The sequence below is a fragment of the Athene cunicularia genome, assembly GCF_003259725.1.
Source record: "Athene cunicularia isolate RWA chromosome 2 unlocalized genomic scaffold, athCun1 chr2_part1, whole genome shotgun sequence".
NCBI lineage: Eukaryota > Metazoa > Chordata > Aves > Strigiformes > Strigidae > Athene > Athene cunicularia.
In genome coordinates, this window is record NW_020799095.1 from 45814694 (window position 1) to 45834795 (window position 20102).

At 36.2% G+C, this 20102-nt stretch overlaps 1 protein-coding gene across 7 annotated transcripts in view; it reads left to right on the forward strand.

Moving 5' to 3' along the window:
- The window catches only part of KMT2C (lysine methyltransferase 2C), a 150499-nt gene that overhangs the window by 27541 nt on the left and 102856 nt on the right, over positions 1 to 20102 (forward strand). For all 7 annotated transcript variants that reach the window (XM_026843345.1, XM_026843346.1, XM_026843344.1 and 4 more), the window contains exons 4-5: positions 2124 to 2263; positions 3910 to 4019. In XM_026843345.1, the coding sequence (XP_026699146.1) occupies positions 2124 to 2263; positions 3910 to 4019 (250 nt within the window). The remainder of the gene's footprint in view (positions 1 to 2123; positions 2264 to 3909; positions 4020 to 20102) is intronic.

The window sequence follows — 20102 nt, forward strand, 5'->3', positions numbered from 1 at the left end:
AAACAATAACGGCGGCGGCGGCGGCCGCGCCCGCCCGTGAGGCGGAGCCGCCTGAGGGGCTGCGGCGTCGCGGGCCTGGCAGGGCCGCTGTTCTTCGATTCTGACCGAAATACACTCCGAAAATGTTTAATTATTGCGTGTTCGGTTAGCTCTGTTAAACCTGACGTTTCAGATGTGTTAATACTCAGCGCCAGCGCGGTGCTTACTGCTGGAGACGCTGTTTAGTTAGTGTGTTTTGTCCTTGCTGAGGCACACGGCCTACGGTTATATAATTGTGTCGGTGGTGTATGAATGCACGTTGTGTAATGCCTATAGGGGAATACTCCTTTTCTTAAAGCTAATGAAACGCGCCCCCTCCCCCCAGACAGTTACTGTGTTTTATAGGCATATGAAATTGTATTTACAGAAGGGCTAAGTACTAAAGCTCAGGATGAGGTGGAAAGTGTTTCTGATGAAATTGCAAAGTAAACTGGCATGTTCTTTAAATGGATTGGTTTGATCTAATGAGAAAGCTTTCATATTAATAAAAACGCCTTGTCAATTAGGATTTTGCTTTTTCTTAAGTGTTCCTTTTAAGTTCAGTGTTTTGAGTAGCAGTTTAATGTTAGAATTGGCTCCAGTGGACATGGGCAGTGCTCAGGAACCAGCTTTGTTGGACAGCATGGGTTAATGAAATGCTTTACTGAGGGGAGTCTTAATTGTTGACTCAGAGTTAACAGGTTTGGGTTTTTTCTTGATGTTTAGTTTCTGTCATTACATGGATTGTGAAAACATGTAATTGAAAGTGTAAAATTTCTTTGGTGGTGCAAGAGGGATGTTACTCTCTTCCCAATAAGCTTTTTTTTTTCCATGCATTTCAGAATGTAATTGCTAAAGTAAAGCGTGCATTGTTTTCAGGAAGGTAAAGTTATCACAGGTTAAAATTCCAGTGCTTTATCTGTTGGCTTATGGATGGTAGGTCATTCTTCAAAATCTTTTTAGAAGTTATGAGAAGGAGAGCAGTCAGGGAAGAGGTGTTTTTTTACTGTCTCAATTCAAAAAACTCAGAAGCAACAGCAAATGAGTATGTTTGAGAGACTAATGGAGACTAATGGGGGAGAATAATGAAGTTGGAAGAACCTTAATAGAAAGCACAGCACCACCTTTCCTACCAGCTTTTGAAGCATCAGAGATCAGGTCTCTTTATTATTAAGCCTAAGCAGGCACATCCTTAGATGTCCAAGATAGTTTTTTGCCTACAGGAAATAAAGGAGGAGTCATTGCTCCTTTTTATTTTTTTTTTTAATGGAGTAATCTGAGTTTTATTGTTTTCTGTTGAGAGTAGAATTTGGTGAACAAATTAATAAAGTTATAAGCTAGATCCTCCCATGTCAGCACAATATAGTAGTCTTTGTATCACTGCATTTTTCAATTCCCTCGCCCTCCTTTGCTCCTGCATGCCCCTGCCCCCCCTTTTTTTTTAAAAAAAAAACCCATCTTCGTGGCATTGGATAAAGATATTTATTTCCAAGCAGCTTTTTCACTACTGGTCTTTTTTCTGCCTTCCCCCCACAGTTGCTGTATTTTATCTAGGCACTTTACCTGTGACGTGGCAGTCTCCTTTTAGAATACTGTCAATGCTGTACCCTGGAACAGCTGTTAAGACTGCAGGGACAGGGCCATATGAAATCTGCAGCTGGTGCTTACCACTTAGACCTCTCTCTTTCTTCCTTCTACACCTCTTCTTTCCTAGAGTAACACAGACTGTTTGCTGCTACCTAATTCTTCATTCCTAGGATTGGGCAAGTTTTAATATCAAACATCAGTGGATTTAAAAAAAAAAAAAAAGCGTGTGTGTCCTGAAGAACTGGAAGAGAGTGAGCTAGGGAAAGGACCATTTTTACCAAGCAATTTTTTTTTTTGTCTGTTGAATAGCAGCTTTAACTGAAAACTTTGGTATTGGGGGGAAAAAATGTTGGGCTAAATTATGAGGAAAGACTTTTATTTATGTTGATTTATATTTTGTCATGTTTGGAAAAATTGATTCTCACTTTCCCTGACTTTTGTATTGTTTACGAGTATCTTATCTAATTGAACAAAGAATGTGGTCACTTCTAAGTTTGTTTCTCTGCTCCCCGATACAGATCTCGATCGAGTATAGCATCATGTACAAGTGTAAGCACCCAAACTGCTTCTGACGATCAGGTTGTCAAATTCTGGGATGAACTCAGTTTAGTTGGCTTACCAGATGACATTGATGTTCAAGCCTTATTTGAGCCAACAGGTAAGACACCCTGATGTCTTCCATTTTAGCCTCTCCAGTAGTAGTACAGTAGCTACAATAACAGTGAGTGAAGGTTTCAGCTGTTGGTCTTCTGTGCTCTGGTGTTTGTCAACTGTTTGATGATGCTTTTGTAGCTTTTGTCGATGTTATGTGTGTTTTTGTATAGTCTCCTCTTCCAGTACTGAACAGAATTGTTGTCAGCTTTGTATGGGGAATATTTGTAATCTACTGCTGAACTGGTCTTCAGGTAGTAATATCTTCAGTATCATGATTGTATTTTGGAGAGAAAAGGAAAAAGAAATGAGATGCACCTTAATAAAATTCTTAAAAGTCCTATTCCTGTAGCCTTACCTAATCTCCACTTGCTAATGTGGGGTTATTGGAAATAATGGAATGGGAGATTGAAAAGAGCAGTATTTCTGGAACAACAGAGGCATAATACACTTGCATGTTTCCAGTATCTGCAGGTTTTCTGTCAGAAAACTGTTTGGTTTGTCATCTGCTCTTCCATTTTAATGGAACTTTTCTTTTTACTCAATTATGAATTACTTTTTCAGAAAGCATCTATGTCCAAATGTTTGGTGCTGGTAGTCCACTCACATATTTTGCCTCAAAAATGGAAATATATTTGTGCAATAATATAAATGGTATTCTTTCATGAGTGTGAAAACTCATTTCAAAGTCTAGTCAAAACCAAAAAATACAATTTAATGGTTTGCTTTAAATAGTTATTCCACAGTGTGTGTGGATGGGTGGGGGGGTGTTTATCAATCTAAATTTTTTTAAGTTGCTACTATTTGTAGAGACTCTTCCCAAGCCTTTACAGAGATTTGTGAGGGCGTTTTTTTGTTGCTGAATGATTAAGTTGACAAGGTACCTAATTTCAGCAGCTAATGTAAGGCATCATTTCTAATCTAGTATAAAGCTGTCACAGAATTCCTTCAGAAGTATGTATCATTGCTTTTCCCAGAATTGAATTAGAAATTTCTTTTAAGAGGTACTTGTTGAATTCTGCAGATTCTGATTTTTTTTGTTATGTAAATAAACATTTCTAATTATATTTCTGTAATGTGGTGGTTGTATTGACACAATTTTCTCAGTCATTTATATGGTCTTTCTGTTCATGCTGTATTTTGAGCTTTTAAAAGTTTTGTGTAGAATTCTAAAGCATCATGTGAGCATATTCTACATGAATATACAGATCTGTATCTAGTCCTTGGGAATCGTAAGTTAAGAGTACATACACAGACAAATGTTATCTACAGTGAAATATAAGATCAAAAGTAACTGTGTGTGTCTCACAAACATTGCGTATAGAATCATAAAGTCAGAATCATTTACAGCCCACATGATTATGTGATCAGGCATCTGGAAATTTGAAACAGATACACAGAACATGCTGAAATGAAGAGGAAGGTGTGTTATGTATAAAAGAAAATTGCAGTATATATAGTGTCTGATAGTAACTGCAGTATATTCAGTGTATGGTAATAAAGGCATTAAACGTTGCAACAAGAACAACAGGAGGAAGAGAGACTATTAATTTCATCTGGCAGGTATTTACTGCTGGAACTAAGTTCCATACTTACAGGAAGTGCTTGACAGAGTTGTACAACCAAAGCTTTTCTTCTTTCATAATGCATTAGGTCATTGCTGGGCTCATCACCGCTGTGCGGAGTGGTCATTGGGAGTCTGCCAGACTGAAGAGCAGCTATCGGTGAACGTGGACAAAGCTGTTGTCTCAGGGAGCACAGAAGTGAGTAAAAAGATATGAATGCTCAAACCAGTAAGGAAATAGGGGGTGGAGCTGGAAAAAAGGTAGCAGACTTATGCAATACAAGGTATTACCAAAAATACCCACATACGGATCTCTGAGCTCACACTTATAATAATGTTTCTTTGGACCTTTGGTCTTCATGATAAAATCTACTGTTGCAGTTTATTAAAAAGGCTTACAGAGTTGCATGGAATATATCATTAATTATTTTTGAGGTAACTAGAATGTAGGAAGTACTTGACTGACCAAAAAGAAATACAGACAAAAGAAAAGTTGAGTTGAAATTAGCAAATGCCCTACTAAGTAGGGGAAATAGTTATTTTGCGAGTTTATATTCTGAATTTATATGACTCAAATAGAGTGAAAAAGTTTTCAATTACTTTCATACCAGTTTCAGAAAGCAGATTAGCATAGGAAAACTAGTGTTTACCACAAAGCCTATGTTGTTACTTTAAATATTGATAGAAATACATGTATAAATATTTAGTCCTTTAATTTGAAATGGTAATGTATTTAGAAAAGTAGGTACCTTTGAAAAGGTTGGACTCCTGGTGTCATATTCTGATAGTGTTTTGAATTGATGAAGACACCTATTTCACATTGTTTTTCCCACATGTAGCTATATTTTTTTGTCATATTTAATCATGTCTGGTAGATTAATAATTTTAATCAGCCAGGCTATCAAAAAAAATCTGTGTAATTTTTGCTGGTTTTCCCATGATCATGCTTAGAACTATTTTTACTTGATTCTACATGTTTTTCATGCATTGTATTAAAATTTTAAAATGATGCAGAAGATACCAGTAAATGTTCTCCATTGTGTGGACTAAAAAGCTGCTTTAAATCAGTCTTTCAATCCAAGCCATATAATATGGCTTTCCTTGCACCTTCTACTTTTACTCATATTGAATAAATGCTTTGCTTTGAATAATTGATTTCTGTGTATCTGCTTTCAAAATAAAAGACTGTTCAGAATGAATGAACCTGACAGTATTAAGTTCTAGATGAGCTTGAAGATGTTTGTATGGGTGTTTCTGTGCATAAAAAAATTATAAAAATAATTGAAAGAACATCCAAAACTGGTTAGTTTTTATTTTTTCTTTAAATCTCACTGCTGAAAGGTTTTTGTCCCCTTGTTTTTGACTGCTGATGGTGGTTTATAGTCATTTTGTGATCAGCTTGTTCCCATCTATAATAATTTTCATTATAATATTATGGTTTATAACTGAAATCTTTGCTGTGGTGTTCAAGCTTGTATTTTGCTCTATTGAATTTCATCCTGCTTCCATTATTTCAGTTCCCTTTCTTTCTGTATGGTACCTTGCGCCTCCCCTGTGCCTCAGGGTGATGGTGCCTCACCTTGGTGTCATCAGTACATGCTAAATTTTGTGTAGCTGTTGATAATGCAGATATTTAAATAAGAATTATTAAAGAATGTCACATCATTCTTATGTGATAGTTTGTATTTCAGCCCTGCCTTTTCATGTGCTGCTCTGTAGCTTCTCTACTAATCTTCAGATTCTGCAAATAATTTTTTAGATACCCCTGTTGCACGTGTTTGAGTGTAATGCAGAGAGATGACAGAAATTTGAATTGGATGCCATTCTGCATATTTTCTGTTCAATCTTTGCTGAAACCATTGAGAAACTTTCTTTGCTGTAATACAGCAGTCATCCAGCAAAGAATGCCATTGGTTTTGTTATTCTCTTTCATCCTTCTTGTGACATCCCCAGGGAGAGCAGAGTAAAAGTGCAACTGTGATTGATTCTAGAGGAATAGCTAGACAAAATGGGACATCTTTATCCTATGATCACACCAGGGAATTTTTTTGCTTTTAGTTTTTTTCAAGAAATAAGGAACAAAGTCTTCTGTAGTTTTCTGTTCCTGCTCAAAGAGCAGCAACATGGGGGTTTCTCTAAGAGTTTGTGTGTAACTGGTTTGGAGCCCAAATAATCTTGTGTTTCCTTGCGTCCAAGCTGTAGTGCTTGGTAGTATTTTTTTCCACTGCTTTTAAACTTGTCACTAAGCTAAGGAAGGCACAGAAAAGTGTAAGGTGCTAGTTATCCTATGTGATAGTGGGAAAGCTTAAGTGAAGAAATTTTCTTTGCATGAGTTATTTGAAAAAGCTTTGAATGAAAAGTATAGCAATTAATTTAATGTATGTTTTTGCATTTACAGATGCTTGTGCTTTGCTTTTGCTAAAATTTTGGGCTTCTTTCTAATGTTATTGCATTTTAAAAGTAAAGTTTCTATTTAAATGTTCTGAATTGACAATGCAGATGCAAGTATGTGCTCCAGGCATACAGAAAAATAGTTTAAATAAAAACAAGCTGTATGCTGTTTCCTCTACTTGCCACCAAATTTTCTTTGGGTTTTTTTTTTGTTGTTTGCTTGCTTGGTTGGGGATTTCTGTCTTCTTGGAACTCCTTCTGGCGTGACATGGGTTTATGATGTGGTCTACAGCATTGACATCTTTCCTTAGCTGGGAAAGTATGTTTTCTTTTCCTTAACGTTCTTGTACATGTTAAATTTTGACATGTAACAAACTATTTCTTCATAGCGTAGTCTGTTGGTTTAGGTCTTTTAATTTGTGGAGAGCGTTTTGGGGCTGTTCTTACCTTGAGGGTCTCTTTAATTTGTAAGTTACATTCATGTTTCTCATTAGTTAGGCTGCCTATTGTTTGCAAATCTGTTTTAACTGAATATGACAGTGTTTCTTATTACTCTGTTTACCACTTGAGATGTCCATTTGGCTTCACTGAACTTGTGATTGCATTAATAAAATTTGTGTGGACATATTTCATTGACCTATTCCAAAGTATGTATGTTAATTCATTTTGGTTTTCTTCTTGGCCAGTGTTTGCTGAAGGTTTAAAATACAGTACTATAGAGATCTCTGTATCTGTGCATGTTTCACAAAATACCCTGCTTAGCCTGTCTTTTTTCTTCAGTTCTTTGTTTTGTTTCACTCATTTTGAAGGTCTGGCAAAGACATCTGACCAGTTTGTTCCCTGAATTTGTGTCTAGACATACGTGGGTTCTTTGCCTTTTTCAAAGTCTTGAGTTTGTCTCTTTTTAATATTAATGAGTGCACATACATACATCTGTAGATGTGAGGTATTTGAAATCTTGTGCATCATGTTGTTTTATAACAACTGTCAAATAAAAGCTGGAATATGTTAAGTTTGTGGTAGTAGATGTGCTGTAGCCCTTAGAGTAGTATTGGTGACTCATTTAATCTCATTGCTTGTCTTGCTTACCTCAGCAGGTGAGAGTCATGGATTTTCTCAGATCCACTTTCTAAGTTTAAAAAGTTGTAAGGAAGAAGTTGTGTTCCAGGTGACAAGCATAGTGTCAGAGCTTTTCTCAAGATGACTCTTAAGAATCCACATACTTCTCTCTGGAGCTGGTATAGTCTCTAAGTTAAAGAGCCTGAACACCCAGACATGGCAGTTCCTCCCCCCACTACTTTAATATGTTTTACTGGACTAATTTTGTTTCCAGTTTTGAAAGAAAAGAACTCTTTGCAATATAGACAGGGAAAGAGAAAACTTCCAGTTATTTGGTTGATCCAGAACTTAACTAAATTTTCTGTGATTCATAACTGCTCTACTCAAGTACATAAAAATTACCATAGTAAAGAAGCTGTCATATAGTCAGCTTTACAAAGATAGACTTTTATCAGTAAGGTGTTTCTACAGATATTTGTTGGAAGATGGTATGAAATGGAGACTTAGTAAGATAAACTAAGCAAAGCAAACTGAACAGAAATCCGTTTGTGCTGAAAAAAGTAATACATGTGGACAAGCAGAGTTTTCTACTTTTTCTTGTATTTCTGGCTTCAGTCTTACGCTTTCTTAACTATGCTGCTTTTTGATATTTGGAAGTGCAAACTTACTGGCATTACCATTTAAAATGGAGGCCTTTAGGGCTTGCATCTACTCAGCTTCTAACAAGAGTGGTTTCTGAAATATTTTCAGGTGTTTTTAAATACTACTTTATAATTTCGTTGTTTATTTTACATATATTGAGTAGGTGGCTGTTTCTCTACAGTCAGCTGAGGAAATAATAAAGTTTGCTACTTGTCTGCCTTACACTGTCTAGCCATAGTTTTTCTGTATGCTAAAAAGTCACAGAATCACAGGATCGTCTAGGTTGGAAAAGACCTTGAAGATCATCCAGTCCAACCATTAACCTAACACTGACAGTTCCCAACTACACCAGATCCCTCAGTGCTATGTTGACCCTATTCTTAAACACCTCCAGGGATGAGGACTCCACCGCCTCCCTGGGCAGCCCATTCCAACACCTAATAACCCCTTCTGTAAAGAAATGCTTCCTAATAACTAGTCTAAATAATTTCTATACTTTTAAGTCCCAAATAAGGTCAGCTGCTCTTTTCCCCAGTATGTAAGTAGCTCAATTCAAGAAGTGAGTTTAAGGAAGACTCAGTAGATAACATATTTGAACCACTTTTGAACAAACTGTGCACAAGGAAGGAACACAGTGGTAACTTTCCCAGCCAGCTTTCTCTTCTGATAAGATGTAGAAAGTGGTTTACAAGTCTGGGAGAATTTGTCAAGGATGCTAAACTCAAAAAAAGCAGTATTGGTGGAAACCAAGAAGGAGATTTCTGTCTACTTAAAGGCTGAATAGAGGAAATGTGATAGTAATGGTGTCTAAAGCCGTCATTCCAAAATACTTCATTATTCTGTTTCCATTTTATAAATTGTTGATTTTTGCTTGTTTTGAAATTCTGTATGGCTTTCTGCATATTTATCTACTTCACACCTTTCATTTTTACAGTAATAGTTAAGTGTTTCTTCAGGATCAAGACTCTTGCAGCCAGACAGCTGAAAGATTGCTGTCTTCTCCCACCCATCTTTTTTTGGCTTAATCAGGGCAGTATCTTCTGTCTTTACAAGGCAGCTGTTTTCAGCTCCTGCTGAGATTCTTCAGGCAGTGTTTGGCACGTTATCATTGCTGAGAACTGTAGGAGTTCTTGCTTTGCATGGAGGCAAGCTAATCAATAGTATCTTGCCTTGTTCCAGACTCAAAACGATCTGCTGTTTTGACTCTCCTCTCCTGTAAGCCCTTTTCACATGGTAACACAATCTTGAAAATTGTTTTTAAGGCAACTTCCCTTGAATTCTGTCGCCAGAGGCAAGAGATTGTGCTGTTTGTAGATGCTTCCAAGTTGGGGCAATGTTACAAGGCTTGCATATTAAATATCTCTCAAACTGTTTCTTAAAGTCCTTTCCATCTACTGTTTTAATTCTTTGTTCAAGACTTGATTCTAGTATGGTGCTCACCAAGCTAGACCATAAAGAAGTAAATTGAGGGGAAAGTTGGGAAACATAAAATGTTTATACTTCCTTTTTTTTTTTAAAAAAAAAGTGTTTGTATTTTGAATGTATCTTCATCCCTTAGCCTCAGTACACTTCTCATCTTGTTGAGACTTGTCCGTGTTTTAGTGGTATGTGTGTATGTTCACTTGTTCTGGTTTAAGTTGAAAACTGATTTGGCTAAATCCATACTTCCTTTTGTTGTTCCTTGTATGTAGAGATAAGCATCAACATTGTAACACACTATTAACTTCATACACTGTGGAAGATTGTGCCCATTTAGCCATAGGAATTTTTTAGCTAGTTATACTTTTTGTTGACACAAAAACTGTGGGTGAAAAACGGGGTAGATAACAGAATCCTGAAGATAGAGATGGTGTTGGCTTCATGCATGGCTCAACCTAGCTGAACAGAGCACGTAGCAATGTCTTTTTTTTCTATTTAGAGTGCAGGATTTGCAGTTCCTTGATGCTCTAAAAGCTCCCTTCTTTCTTTTACATTATTGGAAGAGCTAGTAATTCTTAAAATCAGGAAAAAACACATAAAGAACGTCATCTGTCATAATTTATACCATTTCTGGGCAGAGTCCTCTGTGTTTGCCCATTTTTCAAGGAGAAGCTTTGTAACATGATACTAAATGAGCAGCTCTGGTATTCAGAAGTTCCTCCCCTAGCTCTTTAGTTTTTTATGCACTTTTGCATGCAATGAGGCCTTGGCTTCTCTTCACCTTCCTTCACTGCAGCTTGGGAGTGGCTACCTGGCTGCTGGTAGAAGCCTGAAGTGGCTTCTGATTCTATCTTAATGAAGTGGGTTTTTTCCCTGTAGTTGCTTTTGTCTTGCGACTGAGGAAGGAAGTACTGCAGGAAGTATTCTTCCAAAATAACACCTCTATTTCTTTTATGGGTTGCTGTCTCTTAAAGAACTCTAGCAGAGAAAGTGCTAGAGGAATAGTGACATCTCATCAAGAAGACAGTTCCATATGCTTTTGGTCAGTTTAGTAGTTTCATTCAGTTCCTTTGTACTGTAACAGTTCAGCAGCAGAAGGCCATGAGGTACTGCAATTTTCCCTGAATTTCCCTCTTGTTATTTTGGAGTTTCTCTAGAGATTTGTAGCCATTTCCCTGCTGATGATGGCAGGCTTTTACTTGAAGGAAAGACATAGTGACTAAGGGTACAGCTTTCGTAACATTTTTAACACTGTGAATTATCTTGTATGAATTGCCTTGTTACAGAGTGGTTTGGATTTTTGTCACCTAAAGACAGATCATTTGTCTCTTGCAGAATGTGAATCAGATTCTTCCAGCTTGTTAGTGACAGAAATGCTATGACTGTTACTTTATAACTATTTTCCAAGTTCTGTAAGGCAGTGTGGTATTCTAAAAATTATCATAGTTGGTTTTGGTTTACTATGTGTAATCCTTCTGGAACACCTTTGTACACCATAAATTATATCAGTACAGCTTTGATAAATCTGTTCAGGTTCAAAAGCTGCCATGGGATGTGTATGTGCATTCCATTTTTTTGATGGTCCAGCAGTTTAAGAACAGATTATTTGCCTGCTTAGCAAGATTTACAACTGAATCCTCAATAATACTGTCACATGAACAATGATTATTTTTTCATTTGAACCAAAATACGCTCTACCACGATGTACATGTAAACATGTTGATTTGAAGTCGTTGTCCTGTATCAGCTCTTTTGGAAAAGCATATATCAAAATAGAGGAACCAGGCATAGGGAAGAAGTGAGAACAGGCAGACAGGAAGAAAGCTGACATTTGAAATTACTAGGATTATTGAAAAATACTTCCTGTCCTGTTTTATTCTATAATTTGTCTCTAGGAGCCAAAACAAATAAATCATAATTTAATATACTTCATGAAAAAAAAACCCCACCTAGCTTATTACCTAGTAGTTGTTTCTAACCCTACAGTCATTTTTGCCAGATTTTTATTATTTTTTTGTTTCAAATTATCCAGTGGCATTTTGTGCATTCTATTTGGTTTTTTCTGCCGTGAAACACAGAACAGAAAAAATTAAACTACAGTTCTTACTGACAAATAATTTTGTTCCTTTTCGAAACACACCACCTTTAAAACTATGGAGTTTAGGACTTGGCTTTCAAAAGACAGTTGTCAGTTTCCCCAGTTTTCTCATAGACCACATTTTCTAGTATGAAATAAAATAGGTTTTTTTCTATATTCCTGCTGCTATTTAAGAAAATGAATAGCTAAGACGGAGTAAATGTGCATCAAGAACTTCACACATCTCTGCTTCTAATCTGTTTTTGTAATTATTTTGGCACGTAAAGTTTGGATACCTTGGGATCCAGTTGGACTCCACACTTGGATGTGGATCTTCAGTGATGTATTTAAGAGTTTGACAGAATTGCTATGAAACAGTGGTCTGTCTGAATAGTATGATCTTAAAGTGAGAGGCAGTAGCATGTGGAAGAAATGTGGCTAATGTAAAGTCTAAACATTTTTGATGAAAGAAGGGGTCAGAAAGATTTTAATTTAGAATTTTCTATTTATTGAGTAGGAAAACATTATTTTCCTAGTATTTCTGATGTAATTGTTACTCGGTGATTAATACTTCCATACTCAAGTAAGTCTGCGTATGTTACAGAAAAAGGGATTGTTTATAAGTGTTGATTATGGTAGTCTTAAATTTTTCACTTATGTTCCCATTATTTAATTGTTAACATTCCAGTAAAGCTACTGCTATGCTTCAGAGTGCTAAGGTGTTTGGAATTTTTATGAGTGGAAAAGTCAATTATAAATGTGAAGAAATATTTATTTCAAGGCTGTATGACACATCCCCAATTTAGCACTTGTTTTTAATTAGCATCTCAAGAAACAGAAAATGTTCCTTTCTTTAGAGACATAAAACACGCTGTCCTGTTTATGTACTCATTTACAGTGGAGTATCAATTTATCAAATGCTGGCAAAGCATTTTATTTAGAGTTTTTTCTATATACTTGTTTTGAGAGTATGTTTCTTAACAAGTGCAAACACTTTAACATGCTTTTCAGTCTTTATAGTAGTTCCTTGCTTCATATCTTTGCTTCATAACCTGTTATCACCATGATTCTGACCTGTTGATTAGAAAAAGGAGCACATGATAATGTGAAACCAGTTTAGCTATAGTTAATTTTTATATCGCCTTCAACGTATTGATTCTGTTTACAAGAGGAAGGCAGGCATTAATTTCTGAACCACGGTTTGCAGGAGAATTTGTCTTCTCAGATGAAGCAGAAGAAAATATGTACATTTTTCAACTAATTTTTAGGGACAATATTTTTTAAAATTTATTTATTTACTTGTCCTGAGCCTTCTGTGAAATAACAGCTGTGCTTGCATCCCTACCTTTTTGTATCCAAGTATATGAAAAAACCCAACACTGAATTTGTTTGCATAGCAAGTGGTATTGTCAGTGCATGTTATAACTCACTGATGAGAGGGAAACTGTTTCTTGTTCCTTCTTTGGTCCATAAGAAGTGCTAGAGCTTAACCCCTGACAGGTGTTTCAAAGGGACAGTGACTAGTGCATGTATTCTAATACATATGGTTTAGGTTTAAGTAATAAACTTTATTCAGAGTAAGGGAGGACTTTTCATAAACAGTCAGTTTTTTCCGGTGCATGAATACAGTTTCTCTGACTTCGTTGCCCAGTTCCCCCTTGCACTTTTTCAGACCTGAACAGAAGCACAATGTCATTTCTGGCAGGCAAATCTACAGAAATGATCTTACCCATAGTAACTGCATTTCTGGAACACAGTAGCAAATGAGGAGGGAGAAGACTTGAGTTACTTAGGCAGCACAAGATGTCTTTCCTTAAGACGGTTCATATGGCTTCGTCTAAAAGAAGGCATCTGATTTTTCAGTGTCACCTATTCCTGTTTCTCTCCCCCTGCAGTGGTGCTGTTGGTTTCCTGCTGTGGTGCCAGGAGGCTGTTCTGTGGGAGCTTGCCCTGCGGGCGCTCCCTTGGCACTGAAGTCGGCAAGCAGAGTCAGCCTTAGAGTTTTCAGTCTCTGTTTTTTTTTCAAGATGAATGCTTTGAAAAATGCACCTTTCTTGAACTGTAGATGTTGAATAGGTGGGTACTAGAATCAGGAGAGAGAGATTGTTGCTACAAAGACATTTCTGAGAGGGTTTTGATGCTGAATAGACGATAGGCATTGCAGATGCGAAGGGCAGTCTGTGAGGTGTAGGAAGCAGACAAAATGGACTAGGGGCAGAGAGAGAGACTGAGAGAGAAGCAGCAATAGCCCAGAAATGAAAGCCGAAAAGCCTAGCTGAGAAACATGAAAGGGCCTATGTTCCTGAAGGAATTTCCAGTGCAGGTTTCCTTTATTCAGTAACATTCACTGAAATAATTTACTGAAAGCTCTGAAGTGAAATTGTTTAGTGTGTGTTCCAAACTGGTGAACTGTGTTTCACAAAGACCTTTTCTTCCTTTTTGCATGACTTGAGTAGAAAACACTTTTTTCATAATACACCCAAAGAAAGTCTCTATATTCTTTTTTTGCGCCCCCCCCCACCCCGAGTGTCTTTCCTAAATGCTATTCTAAGCATTAAGGCAGTGGCATACTAGTTCACATTGAGGTGGCACTCTGTTGCTGGGCATTTCATGTCAAGATTTTATAGTCTATCTATACCGAGCTATTTTTGGGACCTAGGTGTTAAAACCGGGGAGAACCTGATCTCTGAAGAGTGAAGAAAGCCCGGAAAATCACATTGTTTCTTAAATCAAGATTGTACCTTCTTCCTCAGATAGTGGTTCAGTTTGCTGGTGGTACTGACCCAGTTTGGTGCTTTGTTGTAGAATATGAGAATATAGATACAGAGGCTCTCCCTTTCTCCTGTCTTTCTGTGCTCGGCAGCAGTAGCATAGTCCCTCAAGGTCTACTAAAGAAAGAAAATTACAATACCCCCAAATTTTAAACATGGAACAAGGAAATAATAAAATGTTCTTTTTAAAAATCTTTTAAAATGTTTACAAATTTATTGAAATTATTATCCTATTAATATTTTCAGCAGATAAGCAGACTGGAGCTCTATCTTTATTAAAAAAGGCAGGAAACCATACCCAGCTCTTAACAAGCATGCTAACAGTAAGCCCATAGAAACTTACAGAAGTGCCACCCTGTCCTCACTTTTGTAGTTATGTGAATGCAACCCTCATTTTCCTACCTTACTACCACCTCACTCATGGCTGCTTCTTACTTAAATATTTTATATTTAGTCTTTTTCCATAGCTAATATGGATCAATCTGACAGTTTTTGGGTTTTTTTAATATTAGTGCTTAAGGGTCTAATTTTGCCTTTGTGTGATGGTTACATTTATGAAAAAAGACTAATCAGTCTTTTGTAGTTAATATTGGTTAGTTTTAGTCAAGGACGGGTCCTTGTTATGCTTTGAGCCTTGTATAAATAAAAAGGCATCTTCCTTGCCTTCAGCAGCTTGCTGTTTAATAGACAGCACCTGAATAAAAGGAAAAAATACCCCTGTGGGGCAAGTTGTAGGTGTATTTGCTGAACTGTAGCATTGCTTAGTATTAGATAATTGACTTTAATTCTGGTTTCATAGCAGTTTCCCTTTTAAATAGTATTTTACTTAAGCATGTCTTTTAGATTTTTCATGGAGTTCACGCATCTTCTTCTGAACAAGAACTTTAAAGTTCAGACTTCTTAATGAAATTAGAGTTATAAAGTGGTTTTGATTATTCCAGTCAAAAGAGTTTGAGTAATATTTTTCCTGCTAATATAAATTATATTACAGGTTTTTACACATCCTAAAAAAAATCGTACAAACATTTTAGTTTAAAACTCAGGATTATTCATAACAGTCTGTTGGCATCAGTTTGCTTTTAAGCAGTAGCTTAAAAACTGCTTCTGAGATTAGTGTACTCAGCAGCTTGCAAAATCAAACCATTAGCAAAAAATAGTTTTTAACTCCCTAAAGATTTTGTTATTGACTTCCATTAGTGTAAGTTCTGTCCCAGAGTTGCAGATTGAGCATAAATATTGCAGGCATCAGTATGAAGTAGTGCCATTAATGCAGGTGTCCTTGAGTGGGTTTTTTTTAATAACATGGAACAAATCATGCATGAGAGAGACATCTTATGAATCTTCACAAATGTGGACCAACTGCCCTTCATGTGCGAGTGCATAACACTCAGTGATAAATACAGACATTACTTGCATGAAAACTGTTTTTTTCTAATGATCTAAGCTGCTAGTGATAGTCATCTTTTTTACGTGAAAGAATTAATATTGTTTATTTTCATTTGTAATTGTCCTCTCCATTCTACACATCTGACCTGGAAATAAAAAGTAGGCAAACAGTGGTAGGTCTGCTGCCAGTAATGAACTTGAAGGTGTTCTATGAATCATAGTTGTCATTAATACTAAGAATTGAATTTAATAATGTTAATTGAAGAACTGATGAAGTGGCATGTTCTCAAATCAGCACTTCCCATAAGCTTTTATAGCAGTGTATTTTTTCTTCAGTGATATTAATGTATTCCTTAAAAGGTGTCATACTTGTCTTCAGTACATTGGGGGTGAGGGAAGTAGCTGTTACGAAATAAATAAATGAATATTTGCTTCCTGGAATACATAACACTGGTAAAACAACTTGATACACCCTAAATATATTGCAGTGACATGGTCTCACTTCAGGTACAATGAAAATACATGTATTCAATCTGCAATCTAGACTTTTTTTTTTTTTGTGTGTAAAACAGGTATTTTCACATCTAGCCTTTTCACTTCCCATTTTTAATTCATAAAATAGTTTATTCTGTTTAAAAAAAATCTTCCCTCAATCTGCTTCTGTATGAAATTGCCTTGCAAAGTCTGATAAGAGTGGCAGATTCTGCAGAGTAAATAATGAATCTGGATCTAAATGAACTGCTGTCAAATATCCAAGCAAATACTGGCATTTTTTTTCCTTTCAATTACTGCAGGTGGTTATGGTAATATTAGGTGTTATTTGCATGATATTTCAAGGGAGATGTGTTGACAAATCATAAACCTTTAAAAATTAATACAGACTTTTAGAGAAATAATACAAGAAGACCATTCAGTTGATATCATCATTGTTTGAGCTTTGTGAGGAATATGCTCATTTTCTAAAATGTAAATGGATTTGATACATTGAATAGGTAAGAGTTTCAGAATTTCCAAATATTGTAGCAGATGAGGTTTTTTTAATGAGAGTAACCTGAAATAGATGGTGAATTGTTTGGAAGACTGTTACTATTACGCATCTGTCATATCAGAATGTGCCTTTGGCACCTCCAGAATGTTTGCTTTCTGTCAGATGTAAAATATTGTGATGAATAAATCCCCCAGTAAAGGTCGGACCTGGCAGCAATGCTCACTCATCTGAGAAACGAAAAGGTCAGAATAGTCAAGAGTCTGGTAAGACTAGAAGCTGAGCATCACAGTAATGTATGGTTGTAGTTCTGCCCTTAATTTTATGTGAGCCTGTTGTGTTTGGTACATCTGGAAGTTTGTTTCTGTAGGTGAGCACACTGTTTGGTGTTTTTCAGCCTTCACTGAACTCCTTACATTGAAATAAATCTATTTTGTAGTAAGTCATCTCTTGCCTTATGGGTGTTTTTAGTAAAGTATTCATCCTAGTACTGTCACAGCATTGTTAACGCTACCACAGAATTAGGATGATCATCTGATGCTAAGATTTCCATGCCATCAGATAAAATTGGTTTTAGAAAACAGTGATTGAATCTTGATTGTTTTAACCATCTGAACAGTCTCTCTAATACTATTGGACTGCTTGCATGAATTAGCTGAGCAGCCTGTGTCTCTTGAAGAGTTTATTTGTAGATGATGATGATGATAATTAAGCCTGGGAACCAGAGTGAAGTAGACTTTCCGCTGTGTTAGCGTGTAGATAGTCTGTGTTTAGGACTTGTAACCTTGCTGTGGCTTTACAGACTGGTCTGTACGGAGCAGCAGGAAAATGTGCTGTCCAGAGTGTAACGCAGAATCCAAAATACAAATCTCAATCTCAGGCTGGCTCCTGCTCTTTCTCCAGGCCCATGTCATGTTGACCCAGATTACTTCCTTTTCACTAGTTCTGATGTATTATTCATGTTATTTCAATGTGGTTTTACTTTTGATGAAGGAATGGGTTTTTACTGTAAACATGGTGAGAAAAAGCTTTTAGGACATTATTCTAGTCCTAGTTTAGCTGTAACCAGATAAGAATAAAAATACTGAAACCTCCTTGGCCTGTCATTAGAGATTAAGGAAAAGCATTATAAAGAAGTAGGACTGTGCTTTGTTTGACTATATGCTACATATGAAACAGAAACTTCACCTAATTGTGCCTTACTCCTTCAGAGTGTAAAGAAGCCTGTTACATATAGCAACATTGAAAACCACACAGAATCTTGTAGTGGAGAAAAGGAATTTTTAATGTAAAAGAGACCAGTTGGGAATTGGTGCTGGAACAGGAGTAAATATGTACACTTACTAAGGGAATCTGTGACACATAAAGCATAACACTATTTCCTGGCATTTTTTTTCCATTCAGTGGCACTAATATCTCTATAATTAAGAGCAATGGAAGTATTTAGAGGAAAAATGTATACTGTTACTACCTTTTTTTTTTTAAATTGAACAGCTAATTTCTACCAATGGAACAAACTATATTATAAGAAAATGATTATTAGTTTAAAATGCAAAGTTAAATGAATGCAAAATTAACAAACAGATGGTGAAGAATTATTGTGTTTTATTTTACTCCTGGGTAAAAGGGCTCATGCATGATTGTAAAAATGTCATCACACTTCGTAAACCTGAAAGCAAACAGAATTTGCAGTTGTGCACATCTGTTTTGGGACAGTGCTAAAGGGTTAGAAGAATCAATGTTGTTTTCAAATAAGGGTATTCATCAAAAGGATATAATTTACTTAACAGTTATGGCTTCTGCTAAGCATCAGACTTAATGTTCTGTGGAATTCATTACAAAATTTGGCAGCTTTTTTCTTCACAAGCTACTGAGGCAGCATGCTGCAAAACTAAACAAACAGCCCCTTCTTATCCTTCCCTCACGGAGCCCCAGAACAACTGCTGAATTACCTGCTAAATGTTTGACCAGTAATTTCAGGATTTTAAATTCGAGGTCAAGATGTGTCGTGCTTCAGGATGCTTGCCCAAGCAATGTCAGTGATGGAATAGGGTGAAATGACAAGCAGCTTATTTATTTCAGTAGCTGGTGAATTTTAAAAAAGAGTTATGTAATGTTTGGGGACACCGTGTTTTGGGAGGAGGAATGGTAGAAATACGTATGACTAATTTAGTCAAATTGAAAAAAAAGACTAAAAGCCCTAGCCAGATAAAACATGTGAAGCTTTTATTAGAAAAGAAATTATATTAATGTTTCAAGCTGGTAGTTTCAAAGTATGCCATCTAATTGCTTTATTTGAACTCAATTTACAAAAATTAGCGAACTGAAGATGTAGGATTTTGTTTACGATGACTCTGTGCCATTTGGAGAGCGCAATTTAGGAACAGCCAAGGAAATAGGAATTATGAACAATAAGGTACTGATTGCAGTCAGTGGGGAAGGAATACTAAGGAGGTACTCACTAATGAGGAAGGTATTAAGGGCAGGAAATTCTTGTATTTATTTTTTGTCTGTATATAATCCAGAGTTCCTTGTCACCCCATCCCTGCTATTACCTTGTAAATTAGGTGTATTATTGAGTGTATATATAGTGACTCTTACTGACATTAACTTTCTGTTAAACAGAGTTAGTGTATCTACAAAATCTTTGTTAAAAGAACTCATTATCAAGACTATAGAATCAAACACAAAGTTAGGACATGCCAGAAGACAGGTTGTCTGCACACAATTAATATCCTTTGCACATGTCTCTTTGCATATGCCTGGTTATGCAGTCTTTTAATTGTATGATCACATGCAGATCAGCTAGTGCCTAGTTCAGTCTATAGGATGGACATTGCGGTCTTAGTAAAAGCCTCTTCAGTATTACATTTACACATTGTTGTTCAATGTGTAGGGATGTAGACTAGACAGATACTGCTGAAAGGAAAGAATTACTCATTTTCACATAAGTTTTTCTATTATTTTTTTGTCTATAATAAACATGAATAACTTGTCTATAAATTTTTTCATATAGAGGGTTTATGTGGCGCTATTATGCATCTTAGGCTCCATTTTCCCTAAGAGAAGTTGATGTTTTGGTTTTTTTTAAACTTTGGAATATCTGCTAATTGGAATGCCAAATTGAAAGAGTTTCAAAAATACTCAGACTTACTTAAAAAGTTGCACTGATACTGCAGTTCTTTCTTCACTCTGTTGAAGTTGTGAGTGCACAATTTATGTAGAAATCAAGACTGTATTTTTAAGGGAGAAAACACCCCCAAGCTTTTAAGAGTAAGGTTAAGGACTAAAAAAACTTCAGAAAAAATTTACTTAGTGTTCAGTATCGTAAAGGAGCTCCATGAAAGAAATGAAGCTAGAACTGCTTTGCAGGTCATCATTCAGTTGCCGTAACTAACTGGGTTTTTTCTCCCACAAGCAATTCACAGTTTTTTTCTATACATACTTTTTTCCCTCTGCAAATTAAGCATGGTCCTAGAAGTAGATTTCTTTAATTTCCACATTTCTTTAAATGCAGATAACTATTTTTAAGAGGTCTGTTTTATGCACTAA